The sequence below is a fragment of the Hemitrygon akajei genome, chromosome 8 (genome assembly GCF_048418815.1).
Source record: "Hemitrygon akajei chromosome 8, sHemAka1.3, whole genome shotgun sequence".
Classification (NCBI taxonomy): domain Eukaryota; kingdom Metazoa; phylum Chordata; class Chondrichthyes; order Myliobatiformes; family Dasyatidae; genus Hemitrygon; species Hemitrygon akajei.
Window position 1 is genome coordinate 10,860,336 of NC_133131.1, and position 14,476 is coordinate 10,874,811.

Here is a 14,476-nt window from a genome sequence, read left to right on the forward strand (position 1 = left end):
CACTTACCCGCTTATAGGTTGACTCATTATGGAGCCCAATGGCCGAGGGTAAGAATGACCTTGTGCAGCGCTGTTTGGAGCAGCGCGGTTGTCTTAGTCTGTTACTGAAAGTGCTCCTCTGTTCAGCCAAGGTGAAATGCAGCGGGTGAGAAACATTGTACAGAACTGTTAGGATTTTCCATAGAGTCCGTTGTTCTACCACAGCCTACAGTGTGTCCAGTTTGACTCCTATAACAGAGCCAGCCTTTCTAATCAGTTTATTGAGCCTGTTGGCATCACCCGGGTTGATGCCTTTGCCCCAGCACACCACTGCATAGAAGATTGTACTGGTGACAATAGTCTGGTAGAACATGTGAAGGAGAGGCCTGCACGCTCCAAAGGACCTCAGTCTGCTCAGGGAGTGGAGGTGACTCTGGCCCTTCTTGTACACAGCCGCTGTGTTGATGATCCACTCAAGTCTGTCATCCAGGTGCACCCCCAGGTACTTGTAGGTCCTCACCCCATCCACGTCCTCACCATCAACAGTAACAGGGAGCAGTCCAGGCTTAGTCTTCCTAAAGCCCATCACCATCTTTGTCTCACTGATGTTGAGCAGATGATTCAGCTTGCACCTTTTGACAAAGGTGTTTGCACTGATTTTTCAAAACACAGCAGTGTACACTATGAATTCCTCTCGGTAACAATTAGAAACTAATACAGTTTTATTGCACTGTAGTAACATCGGTAATTTGTTAGGTATTTCATTTAAATACATAATTTGTTGCTCAGTTTTGTGGTACTTGGACTTTTAAATTATTTCTATGAAACCTTGGCTAATTGGGGCAGCCACTTAATTGGGCCAAAATGTACTGGTCCCGATGTGCCCCAGTTAACTGTAATCCATGGTCTATGCAATTCAGTGTAAACGACACCGCATCGTGTACGTTGGAGAAATGGGTGACAGCCTAAGAATTGGACTCACAGGACACACTAGTAATGTTACGGGGGAGAACAGAGTACCTCTGTGAGCAGCAACAAGGGGTCCGATCTGCAGATCCTGGGCCTGGAAACCAACTGGAACTGTTTGTCCTTTGAAGAGCAGGGAGAACATGGACTGTGACATTCAATGCTCACCAAATGATCTAGTGGGCAGTGAGGAGAGAGGGGAACACAAGAACTTTGAGGGGCTACTTTCTTTTGTACACGAAGGGGTGGTATCTGTAGAATGAGCTGACAGAGGAAGTGGTAAAGGCTGGTACAAAAACATTACACAAGGGATTCTGCAGATGCTGGAAATCCAGAGCGACACACAAAATGCTGGAGGAACTCAGCAGGTCAGGCAGCATCTGTGGAAAAGAGTAAACAGTCAATGTTTCAAGCCGAGCCCTTTCATTGGGATAGGAAAGGTTTGGAGGGAGAGGGTTAAGCAGAACTGGGGCTAGGCTGGATGGGACACGTTTACAGCATGGAGCAGGTGGGCTGAAGGGCCTGCTTGAATTCTGTACACCCCTACTCTTAATGATCCTTCATTCTCCCAAGACTTTGGGAGAAACGTTTTCTCAGAGAGACTGGAACATGGAGATCGCTGATACTATTTGAGTGGAAGGACCTGCGTGGTTTAAATGGGAGAAGAGGTGAAGGTGGAGGAGGGTGTGGGCTGTTTAGACATCCCCAGAGCACTGCGATTTGCTGGAACTTTCGGTGATGGAGGATTAAAATGAGGACAGTTCGGGCTGAATGGCCTGAAGCTGATGTGGTTGTATCATTGGTGGAGAAAACCAGAGGCAGAGCTTATTTCTGAAATGGGTTTAATTCTGGACCCAAGCTGTTCAGCTACATACTGCAAATTAATCGCGTGTGCTGGGCTCTGTGAAGTTCTGGAATTGCGAAAATGACTGAAAGTGGTTTTACTGCATTAAAGTGCCAGTACCAAAATAACTCCTGAACTGATTCCTCATCGACAGACTCGCTTCCAGGGACTCTCCAGATAAACCAGTAGGATCACAAATGTGTCAGGTCCGATTTTGCAACTGGTGTGGAAGTCAACACCAACAGGACAAATTCAGGGCACAAGCAAAACCAAATCACAAGAATTCTGTCTCCTCGGTATCACATGATCCAATTACTAGCCAATATTTTCTGAAATTTGATGCTCTGCCGTTTGACGTGCATTAATGCAGCTTATTAGGAAATTACTCTGAAGAAAACAGTTGGAGTGAAGGGCTCAGCTCTTCAATTTTTATTAAACCAACTGTTTTGACAAGTTTGATTAATATCTGTTATACCTTCTCCTAGTTGACTCTGGTTTAATGACTTACATAAATAGAAATAGATTGTTGCATCATAATGTTGAAATTCTCACTATAGTTGCTGTCAATGTGCTGACAACTTGTTAATAAATCTCTGATGTCTGCTTCCACTTTAGTTTCTTTGTACTTGTACCTTATTCTTGTTGTTTATTGTCATTTAACTATATACATGTACATAATGTATAACCATATAATGTATCTAGAAACAAGACAACACCTCCCCCACCAGGGTATAAAACACAGTAAGTACACGCTACACACAATAACTTATGAAAGTAAGGATGAAATCTACAGATGAATCGTGCATAAATAACAAACTAAAGTGCATAAATTAAATACTGTAAGGTACAGAACAGATTAACCGGTGACACTTTAAATGTGATGTGGCAGGGAAGTCAGAGTTCGGAATGGCCTGGGGGAAGAAACTGTTTCCCATCCCGACCGTTCTTGTCTTTGTGCGTCGGAGTCTCCTGCCTGATGGTAGAAAGTCAAAGAGGATGCTGGATGGATGGGTGGCATCCTTGATATCAAACAAGAGAAAATCCGCAGATGCTGGAAATCTGAGCAACACACACAAAAAGCCAGAGGAACCAAATCCGGGATTGAGAGGTTTATCGTGTGAGGAGCGTTCGATGGCTCTTGGTCTCTGCTCTATTCAGCCCTCAGAAAAATGAGGGCTTACCTCTTTGAAACCGATCGAGTGGTGAAAGGCGTTGATTGAGTGGACGTGGAGAGGATGTTGCTCATGCCCAGAGGACACAGCCTCAGAATAGATTAGAACAGAGATTATGAGGAATTTCTTTAGTCAGAGAGGGGTGAGTATGTGCAATTCGTCGCAACAGGCAGCTGTGGAAAGCTGCTGGGTATAGTTAAGGCAGAGGTTGATAGGTTCTTGATGTCAGTGCGAAGGGATACAGGGGAGAAGGCAGGAGAATGAGGCTGAGAGGGAAAATGGATCAGCCATGATGAAATAGAGGAGCAGACTCAATGGGCCAGATGGCCTAAATCTGTTCCTATATCTTATGGTCTTAAATCCTCCATATGGATTTACATTTCAGTAAAATAGGAAGTAAAGCCATCCAGAAATGTTTAAAAAGTTTCAGTTAATTACTTTTTCTCACGAATGGAGTCACGGTCTTCTCATTGAACAGACCTGCTGTAAAACTGAGGAGCCATTGAGACTCTAGTCTCAAGTCATTAACCCTGACGTACGAGCCTCTAGCCAGCTTTAGGGAAAGGCTGAATAGGTTAAGACTATTCCCTAGGGCGTAGGAGAATGAGGGGAGACTTGATAGAGGTATACAAAATTATGTCGCGCATAGAGTAAATGCAAACAGACTTTTTCCAGGTTGGTGAGACTGGAACTAGAGTTCATAGGTTAAGGGTGAAAGGTGAAATTTTTAAGCGGAACACGAGGGGGAACTTCTTCCCTCAGAGTGGTATGAGTGCGGAACAAGTTGCCACTGGAAGTGTTGCATGCAGGTTCGATTTCAACATTTAGGAGAAAATTGGATAGGTTCATAGGGAGGGGTATGGGGGGCTATGGTCTGAGTGTGGGTCGATGGTACTAGGTAGGTGAATAATTTGGCATAGATTAGATGGCCCGATTGTGCACTGTAGCGGTCTATTGACTTTACACGTGTTTCGGAAATATATTGTAATCATTATAAAATCACAATGTACAAACCAATATTTCATCACAAGCAGCTGCCAACGGGTCACAAACAAGAGAAAATCTGCAGATGCTGGAAATCCAAGCAACACACACACAAAATGCTGGAGGAACTTCGGCAGGACTGGGGGGAAAAGCTGAGGAGTAGATTTAAAAGGTGGGGAGCGGGGAGAGAGAAACACAAGGTGATTGGTGAAATCTGGAGGAGGAGGGGATTATGTAAAGAGCTGGGAAGTTGGTGAAAGAGACAGAAGGCCGTGGAAGAAAGAAAAAGGGGGGGAGGAGCACCAGAGGGAGGCGATGGGTGGGCAAGGAGTAAGTGAGAGGGGGAAAAGGGGATGGGGAATGGTGAAGGGGTGGGGGACATTACCAGAAGTTTGAGAAATTGATGTGCATGCCATCAGGTTTGAGGCTTCCCAAATGGAATACGGTGTTGTTCCTTCAACCTAGATGTGGCCTCATCGCAACAGGCCACGGATGGACATAATGGGATGGGAATGGGAAGTCTCCCCAGGGTCTTCATGATGTGGGAGGTCAATGCCACCGGTCTGTAGTCATTGGAGCCACTGGGGCGCGGCGTCTTCGGGTCAGGAACGAGGCAGGACGTCTTCCACAGCACAGGAACCCTCTGGAGACTCAGGCTGAAGACATGGTGAAGTACTCCACATAGTTGGGGGGCACAGGCTTTGAGCACCCTGGGGCTGACACAGACGTTTCAATGTAGTTTTTGTATTGTTTCATGTAGCACCATGGTCCTGAAAAACGTTGTCTTGTTTTTACTGTGTACTGTACCAGCAGTTATGGTCGAAATGACAATAAAAAGTGACTTGACTTGACAAGTCGTACAATTCCAATGACCTTATAACATCCCATCAGATGGCAGTCCCCTAACATTTCCTGGGGTATGAACCCCATGCAACCGTCGATGAGATGGCCTTAAACTATGGATTTCTAGAGTTTAATGATAAAAAAAATACAAGTTGATTAACTCAGCAGATGAGACAGCAACTGTGGGAAGAGAACCCGTCAACGTTTCAGGTCGACCCCTTGGAGGAAGGGACTTCTGCTTGGAACATTAGCTCCGTTTCTCTGCCCAAAGATGTTGTCAGACCTGTAATATTTTGTTTTATTTGCTAGATCTCGATGTTGCCCTGAGGCATTTTGCAGGCAAACTGATGCTGTTGAAAAGTGGGGGCGGTGACGGCGCATCGATGTGTCGGCGGTGAATGCATTGCGCCTGGCGGCCCATCGACTTATCGGTGCTGAATGTGTTGCGCCTGGCGACCCATCGATTGGTGAGCCTGGAGGAGTGATCGGCAACATGGCCGGGAGCAGGCTGGAGAAGTTCGGCAGCATCTTCACAAGGTCCGGGGATGACGTGTGGTTATGGCAGGTGGGGGCGAGGGAGGAGGGTTGGGGGCATGGGAGAAGAGCTTGGGGATAATGGAAAAAGGGAGAGGGAGAGTTTGGAGAAGGAGGCAAATCTCTCCTGCCGGTCTCCCGGGTGGTTGTTCATATGCACAGGCTACTTATGAGACAAACACGAGAACGTCTGCAGATGCTGGAAATCCAAAGCAACACACACAAAACGCTGGAGGAACTCAGCAGGTCAGGCAGCATCTATGGAAAAGACCACCGTTTACTCTCTTCTATAGATGCTGCCCGACCTACCGTGTTCCTCCAGCGCTTTGTGTGTTTTACTTATAAGACAGAAGGGTTGAGCCGGGAATGACCTCCAGGAGCAGCGGTATTTGGCTTTAGTGGGAATTGTAGAGCTTTTTTGAGATTAGTAACACTGGTACGTCATCTATTTCCCTCAAACCTGTTCTGTATTCGGTTAGGTTACAACTGACCTTCAATTACTGATCAACACAGTACAAACAAGCTGGATGAACTCAGCAGGTCGGGCAGAATCCATTGAAACGAGGACTCAACGTTTCAGGCCGAGACCCTTCGTCAGGACTGAAGAAGAAGGGGGCAGGTGCCCCATAAAGAAGGTGGGGGGAGGGTGGAAGGTGCCAGGTGAAAAACCAATCAGAGGAAAGATCAAGGAGTGGGGGAGGGGATCTCATATACTCATAGCTGCATATCCTCCCTCTGAGAACTATGTTCGTTTTCATTTCCTTGACTCATCTAGTACAATGTGGTATATTAAGAATTCAGAACGGTCAGATTTCAGATTGTTCACAACGATAAATGCTGATATTGATGTTGGTTAAACTGTAGAGTCCGAGACCTGTTGCGCTCTGGTGTGCTGAAGGAGTCTGAGAAGCCTATCTGGTATGAAGTGTATGCTACGTTCCCTCCAAAACGTGAACCTGTCTACCGGAAACCAAGAGCAAGATTTGGAAAAGCCCAAGACCCAGTTCAGGAGATATTCTACCAAGAAGATGTGATTCGAGCGTAAGTTCCGCTGACACTTTTACAGCCAACAGTGAATACAGAAAATAGCCAGCAGGGCAGATAATGTTTGAAAGTATTTCAGTCACACCATTCACTATCTCAATGCTGTGATGTAGGAAAATCAGCTGGTGCTTTACGCAAAGCGAGCTCTCACAAAGAGTAACCGATAACAACCAGGTAATTTAATTTTGTGTTGTTCAGTAAAGGAGAAGTAATGGCCAGGAGACATGGGAGAATATACAAGCTCTTCAGATTAATGTAATGGGATCTTTAATGCTCGCCTAAGAAAGTCTGCAGGTCACTGGAGATCGCAACTTTTGAATGAAATACCTAAGTTTGATATTTCCTTCAAGAGACACAGTCTCTAGTGACACAACACCCCCTGCCTAAATTTCTCTGTAGCAGGACTTGAACCCTCAACCTTTTAAGTGAGAGGAGAGAAGGCTGCAATAGCTCAGTGGTTTATTGGTTGTAAGGGTGATGGGGTGGAGATAGGTCTCTACCAGAGGAGGTGTAAGTTGCTCCTTCCCTCTGCTAGCCTGCAGGTCACCCTTGGGCAAGGTGTGACACCCGCTTAGGCCCCTGATCAGGGTCATGGGAGCAGGTGGTGGATGGTCGTAGGAGCAGCCGGTGCAGATCACAAATCTTGGTTATGCAACCACTGACGCTAGGCAGACAATCTCTGTACAGTGTTGATAATGGCTGGGGTCACCTGACTTGTAAAGACACTGCCCAGAAGAAGGCAATGACAAGCCACTTGTAGAAAAATTTGCCAGCAAGAATCATGGTCATGGAAAGACCATGATTGTCCATGTCATACGGCATGGCACATAATGATGATGATTGGTTATAAACTGCTTTGAGATATCTCGGTAATGCAGCAGAGAACATTCTTAAGGCAGACCTCTGACGTAGATTGAAAGGAAACATCTGGTCCTTGTTATTGAGCAGGTTCTCCATTGCTTTGTCCATTTGTACTTCCTGCTTGTCAGGAATTTTGAAAGGTGAAGCAGGATTTGTTAACTGTGGACATGCCATTCCTTCAGCTGCTGGGAGTTGGGGAAGGGTGGAACTTTCAACAGGTTACGGATGTGAATGTCACTGTGGAGCATGCAACCTCCTCCCCACCCATACAGGGAGTGGAAGGGAGGGGACCTGGAGCATTAATGGCTTTGTAAGCATAGACTGAGACTTTAAAACCCTACTTATTGTAATTTATATATTTTTTTATTATTACTGCTGTTGCAAAACAACGTATGTCACAAATTATGCCAGTGATATTAATTCTGATTCTGAGCTGCTGGAAAATAGATTGAGATCTGATCTCCACCTCTGAGCTAAGGGCTTCCCCTTTCACCCTTCTCCAGACACTCAGACATACATTTCCAGTAAGGTCACTAAGTGGCCTCATCAGAGGAAAAGAGGGAGAAGCTTGTGACAGGTCACTTCACTGTGCACAAAAGCAATTTGGACTGCTACATGGGTAAGAACAGTTTAGAGGGATCTGGGCCAAGAATGGGCAAGTAGAATTAGCTTAGATCGACATGGATGTTAGGCAGAGTTGTTGGTTTCTGTGCTCTGTTGCTCTATGACTTACTATGAGTGATTGCTGGGGGAGTAACTATGCTACATTGAGACTCAGTCCCATTTCATTCTAAGGTTCTCTTAATCGCAGGAAATTCTACAAGGTGTATGGAAGTGGGCCAAGAGCGTTTGACCTTGCAAGATCCAATTTTGTCTCCACCTGCCAAAGGTAAGGGAAGCTTTTGTTTATTTTCCATCGTGCCACCCCGACCAATAAAGTTGCTTTGCCTCCCTAGCTCGCAATGCCCAGTGACTAACCCCATGATTAGCTGTAAAGCCGTTGTGGCGCATTAGGGTCTCAGACATGGGCAGGTAAAAGTGTGGCCGCAATAGGCAATGTCACATCGGACAGGGTACAGGCGCGCTCAGGACGGACGGCAGTAACACTTGGGCACGATAAATGTTGGTCAGGTATAGATTCATGTGGTACAGCTCAGTGGATAGCACTGTTGACCTGTGTAGCAGAAGGGACAGGCTTCCATTCAGGGGCTAGAGAACAAAGGTCTAGGCTGATTCTTCAGTGTAGTGCTGAGGGAATGTTACAGTGGCTAGTGCTGTGTTTTGGATGAGATATTAAGCTGAGGCTCCATCTGGCCTCATTGTGTGAAAGGTAGATAGTACAACACTATTTCAAAGGAATTATGGTCTTCCTGATCACTCACTTAACTGTACAGAGTAGATTATCCATTATCTCTGTGAGAAACTCTGCTTTGTATATGGTGACATATATGTACTAATAAATTTTACTTTGAACTTGGTTATATATTTGTGTAAAAATAGAATAATTAATTCTTTACCTTTTGTATTTATTAATTTCTTGTTCTATCACATTAAAAAAAAAACTATTGTTAAGTGGAGAGTGTTGTTTTTCCTCGGTTTAGATGTTTAAAGGTGCTCACGGGCTGGCGGGAAGCCTCAGGGCAGAGTTGTGCTGGGTTGTTTGCATTCCAGGTTTGGCACGAGAGCTTACAAACTGTCGAAACTGCTGTCTCCAGGTTTGTGGAGAAGTACCAAGATCTGGAGGCACAAGGCGAGACCGATGAAGAGAAGCTTTTCGAAGGAGCCAGTAGGGCTCTGCTGGCGGAGGGCATCATCTTACGCAGGTGGGCTGGCACCAAGGTATGTATAATGTAGTTTGTCTGCCCGTGGCTCTGGTTGCTAACTGTGCTGGCAAGGGGGGAGATGGTCCACATCAGCTTTGACTGAGCTCCATTGTGTGAGGGGGACCAGGAACAGGAATGTGTTACTGTTGTTAACCTGTACATCTTTGGAATGAGGGGGGAAACAGGTAGGCCATTAGTTACATTTTTCTGACCTATTCTCTTATCCCAAGGCAGTCTAAGAATCCGTCTGCTTCAGCCTTGAGTGATTCTCTCTGGCATGGGAAGCTCCTACCACTAACTAAACGCTCCCAATGGCGTGCGCCTCAAATAGCCGCTGACAGCCAAGTCCAGTTCCTGGCCTCCACATGTGGCTTAGCATCCGAGCTCAATGGAACTGTTTCTGCTGATAGGAGAAGGGGAAAAGGCGCCTTAAAATCAGTCGCTTCGGACAGATGGGGCTCGTCAGCTGTGGTCGGAAAGCTCTGATCTCAAACTTGCGGCTATACCCATTCACGGGGAAGGCTTCGAGAGTAAACCCCTAAGGGACAAATCTGGCGCTGGAGTCCCTGAGGCAGTCCGACATTGAGTTCAATACTGACTGGCAACTCCTGCGACGCTGCTGTTACCAAACTGTACCTGCTGGTCCCTTTGGATTCAGCAGACGTGTGGAGAGGTGGAGTTTGCCACGTGGGCAACAGCTTGCTCTCCATATCGCATCACCCTGGCTTACACATCCAGACAGCGAGGATGCGACGTGACTGACCGAGGCCTCACTCAGACACACAGAGAGCTGGGGTGCCCAAGACTTTTGTACAGTACTTTGATAATAAATGTACTTTGAGCTTTTATATTCTGTCTTCATCAAATGTCGTCTTTATTTGAGACATTGGTGGTAATCAGCTTAGTACCTTTCTACTTACAGATTACTTGGAAGTTACCCTCATTGCTTTCTGATAGGTAGCGAATCCTCTGTCTAGGACCTCTTGCCTTGTGTAGTATTTTTCCAACCACTTCTGGGATATTCAACACTACATCTGCTGGCTCCTCTTTATCCAGCCCGATTGAGGCACCTTATTAGAATGCCGAGGCATTTGTCAAACACTCGGACCCCAGAGGGTAAGAAGAAGCCTGCTCAGGCTACTCTTGGAGTATTGTGTGCATCAGGTGCAAGATACATTATGTTTTTATTTGAACTTTACATTAATTTTTTCGGGTAGACGGAGCTCGTCAGCCTGGGAAGGCAGTCCATCTAAGAGAGGGAAAACTCTGATTTCAAACCTCTGCTGCCTTGCGGCCATACCCAATCATGGGAAAGGCTTTGGGAGTAAACCCTGAGGACAAATCCGGAGCTGGAGTCCCTAAGGCAGTCCGACGTTGCCTTCAACCTCATTCTGGCAACTCCTGCGACATCACTGGTGCCAAGCTGTATCGGCCCTTGCCCTTCCCTTGGACAACATCGGTGGCGTGGAGAGGGGAGACTTGCTGCTTGGGCAACAGCCGAGGCCTGCGCCCTGGAGACATTCCAGGCACAGATCCATGGCCTCGTGAGACTAATGGATGCCACATTAATTTTTTGTAATTTATGTTAATATTTTGTCTTTGCTGCCACAAAACATACGTGCCACGGTGGTGCTTTTACAGCTCGGGGTGTCGGAGTTCAGAGTTCAAATCCAGCGTCCTCTGTAAGAAAGTTTTTATGTTCTTCCTGTGAGTGCGTGGGTTTACTCTGGGAGCTCGGGTTTCCATCCACAGTCCAAAGACGTACCAGTTAATAGGTTAATTGTAAATTGTCCTATGATTCTGAGGTTAGGATTGACCATGGACCTTGCGTTCTAATTTTCTTGGATACAAACCAGTGCAGTATGGGTTAACTAGGTGGGTTGCTGGGTGGGGGGGGGGGGGGGGGTTGGTGAGGCTCATTGAGCCTGGAGGGCCTGTTCTGCATTGTACTAATAAATAAGTAAATGGGCCAGAGATAATAAACCTGATTCTGGTACTGAGGCAGTTGATTGTATTGTGATTTTCTAAATGTCCTGCTACAATAATGCATTTCCCAGCAGTTCCTTCACTAGCTCTTCTTTCTTCCAGTCTGGATGTTGTAGAGGTCACACGCGAGGCAAACAAGGTTAAATTAGCCATTGTTTGTGGCATTGCATCATCTGACTCTGGTACTGACAGACCAGTGAGGGTGAATAGTCTCTGCTGAGTTAGCTGAGGAAGTTGCCATGGCAACAGCCTCCTGTGGTCCCTGTGGTGGTAGTAAACTGCGGCTAGACATTTGATCGCGTTCCTCATTGAATATTGTTTATCCGTTTGCTGCTATGTCAAAAAAAAATCCTTACTATTCTGGCCAAGTTCCTCAGTAGTCTTGCCCCACCACATCTCCACGGTCTCTGCCAAACCCTGAGTTTAGTGCACCCCATTCCAGTCCAGGTTCAACCTCTGAACCCTGGGTGGGCAGGCATTCAGCAGCTGAGGCTCAGGACTCTGGAATCCCCTCCATCACCTCAAGGTTCAAAGTAAATTTATTATCAAGGTGCCTATACAACCCTGAGATTCATTTCCTTACGGACATACTCAATAAACCCATAATGGAATAATAACCATAATAGAATTAATGAAAGACCGCACCAACTGGGAGTTCAACCAGTGTGTAAAAGACAACAAACTGTGTAAATACAAAAAGAAAGAAATAATAATAAATAAATAAGCAATACATGTTGAGAACATGAGATGAAGGGTCCTTGACTGTGAGTCCATAGGTTGTGGGAACAGTTCAGTGACTGGGTGAGTGAAGTTATCCCCTCTGGTTGAAGAGCCTGACGGTTGAGGGATAATAACGGTTCCTGGACCTGGTGGTGGGGGTCCTGAGTCTCCTGTTCCTTCTTTCCCATTGCACAGCGAGACGAGAGCACGATCTGGATGGTGGGGGTCCCTGATGATGGATGCTGCTTTTCTTCTGAGTTCCTCAAAACCTGCCCTCTTAACAAGATTTCACTGACATCTGTTATGTGTCCTATTCTGTCGCTTCTGTGAACTCATTGGGACAAATTACTGCATTAATATGATAATGTGGATTGTTTTTAGAATACAGAACAGTTCTGCACAATCCAAGCCCCTCAGCCCACAATGTTGTATGTTGTGCCAACCTTTTAACCTGGTCTCTTTCCTCCTACACAACCCTTAACCCTTCATTTTTCTGTCATCTATATCCCTATCTAAGAGTCTCTTAAATGTCCCTAATCTATTTGGCTCAAATACCCTCCTTGGCAGTGCATTCTAGGCAGATACCACACTTTTTTTAAAAAAACAACTACTTCTGACATAGCTCCTAAACTTTCCTTCACTTTTCTTAAAACAGGAGTTTCCAATCTGGCGTCCACAAACGCATCGGTTAATATAACATATAACAATTACAACACAGAAACAGGCCATCTCGGCCCTTCTAGTCCTTGCCGACGCTTACACTCACCTAGTCCCACCGATCTGCACTCAGCCCATAATCCTCCATTCCTTTCCTGTCCATATACCTATCCAATTTTACTTTAAATGACAATACCGAACCTGCCTCTACCACTTCTACTGGAAGCTCATTCCACACAGCTACCACTCTCTGAGTAAAGAAATTTCCCCTCGTGTTACCCTTTTGCCCCCTAACACTCAAATCATGTCCTCTTGTTTGAATCTCCCCTACTCTCAATGGAAAAAGCCTATCTACGTCAACTCGATCTATCCCCCTCATTATTTTAAATACCTCTATCAAGTCCCCCCTCAACCTTCTACGCTCCAAAGAATAAAGACCTAACTTGTTCAACCTTTCCCTGTAACTTAGGTGCTGAAACCCAGGTAACATTCTAGTAAAATTCTAGTAATGGTAGGGGTGTGTGGCATAAAAAAGGTTGGGAGCCCCTGCCTTAAAAGGACTGTCGTCTGCTATTGGCCATTGCTGCCCTGGGAAGAAGGTGCTAAATGTCCACTCTATCTGTTGCCTCTTATCATCTTGTACACCTCTATCAATTCATCTCTCATCATCTGTCATTCTAAAGAGAAAAGTCCCAACTTGCACAACCTGTCCTCATAACACCTGCTCTCTGATCCACTTTGGTTAACGGCAGGGAGGTTACCACACCTGCTGCAGAGTGCATGCTGAAGCTGATCTGCTCTTAGTTTGTCCTCTCCACATGTGGTCCTTGTGTGAGGACTTTGCACGTTTCCCCCGTGACTGTGTAGGTTACCTCCAGGTTCTCTAGTTCAGCCCCACGTCCAAAATCTAGTTCAAGTGCGAGGTGATGGACGGGAGAAGAACTAGTTTAGCACAGACTAGATGGCCCAAAGGGCCTGTTTCTGTGTTGTAGTGCTCTCTAACTCTATGAAAGGGGTGCAATTTAGGTTAAATCGCTGCTGTGAATTGCCCAAAGTTCTCAGTCTGGGGTCCAGAGCCCCCTTGATTAAAGTTTGGGGTCCGTGGCTCTAGAGGTTAGGTGAGTGGTAGTTAATGAAAGTGTGTGGGGCAATAAAATGGCATTAGTGTAAGTGGATGGTTACTGGACAGCATTAACTGAAAGGCCTGTTTCTATGCTGTATGAATCTAACAATGTACCCTGTTTTGGACTGTCAGATTTCATCAAAGAGCTTGCTAAGTAATGTTCTCCCAGAGACGGTGCCACATGACTCTGCGTTGGATGGGAAGCTGCAGGATATGTCCAAGGATGTGCAAGAGGAGGAAACAGAGACCAGCCACCCTCAGTGACAGGAGCCCGTGCCCTGTTTCCACTTGTGTACTGTGGACTCACTCACTTCCAGGGCCTGAGCCCTGAACACCAACGCGACCCCTCGAAGACGTGTTCAAGGTCAGAATCTGACTGTAAGCACCTGGTACAATCTGAGGCACGCAAACCTGCGGCCCAAAGCCAGTGTCCTGAAACAGCTTGTCTCCACGGACGCTTCCTGACCTGCTGGGTTCCTCCAGCACTTGGGTTTTCTGGCTGCAGGCTCCAGCATCTTTTATCTCCTGAAATATAATCAATTACGTGAAAAAGTGTCACCAAACTTCATCCTGTATTTTTTCTGTTGAAATTGAGCTTGAGTAAGAACAAAGGAAAGTGATTTAAGCAACTGTCATTGTGCTTGCCAATGAAAGAACAGCTGTTCCATCAAAATAAACTTTATTTGTAATTTAACAAATATTTACAAGAATAAACAGCTCAATGTTTTTTTCCTGGTTAAGCTGTGTTCTGTTACGTTCCTTTAACCCCTCGCGGCCCCGTGAGGTGGTTTACAGGTGTTGTTTGTCCATCATGTCTGACAACGACGGGAAGCCTGTGTGGTGGAGTTTTTTTTTAAGTGGAAAAGCTGTTGCACTGGGGCAGTTCCGCTCTCTTGGCCTCAGGTCTGGGACCAGTGGTACAAATGAGTTACAGTGGATG

At 46.0% G+C, this 14,476-nt stretch overlaps 1 protein-coding gene across 1 annotated transcript; it reads left to right on the forward strand.

Annotated features, from left to right (window-relative positions):
• The first annotated feature begins 5,198 nt into the window (after window positions 1-5,198).
• mrps23 (mitochondrial ribosomal protein S23) lies at window positions 5,199-14,276 on the forward strand. The gene is made up of 5 exons (XM_073053226.1): window positions 5,199-5,325; window positions 6,187-6,363; window positions 8,039-8,116; window positions 8,943-9,066; window positions 13,669-14,276. Exons 1-5 carry the CDS (start codon window positions 5,282-5,284, stop codon window positions 13,798-13,800), a joined length of 555 nt encoding a protein of 184 aa, XP_072909327.1. The 5' UTR covers window positions 5,199-5,281; the 3' UTR covers window positions 13,801-14,276.
• Window positions 14,277-14,476: the final 200 nt, after the last annotated feature.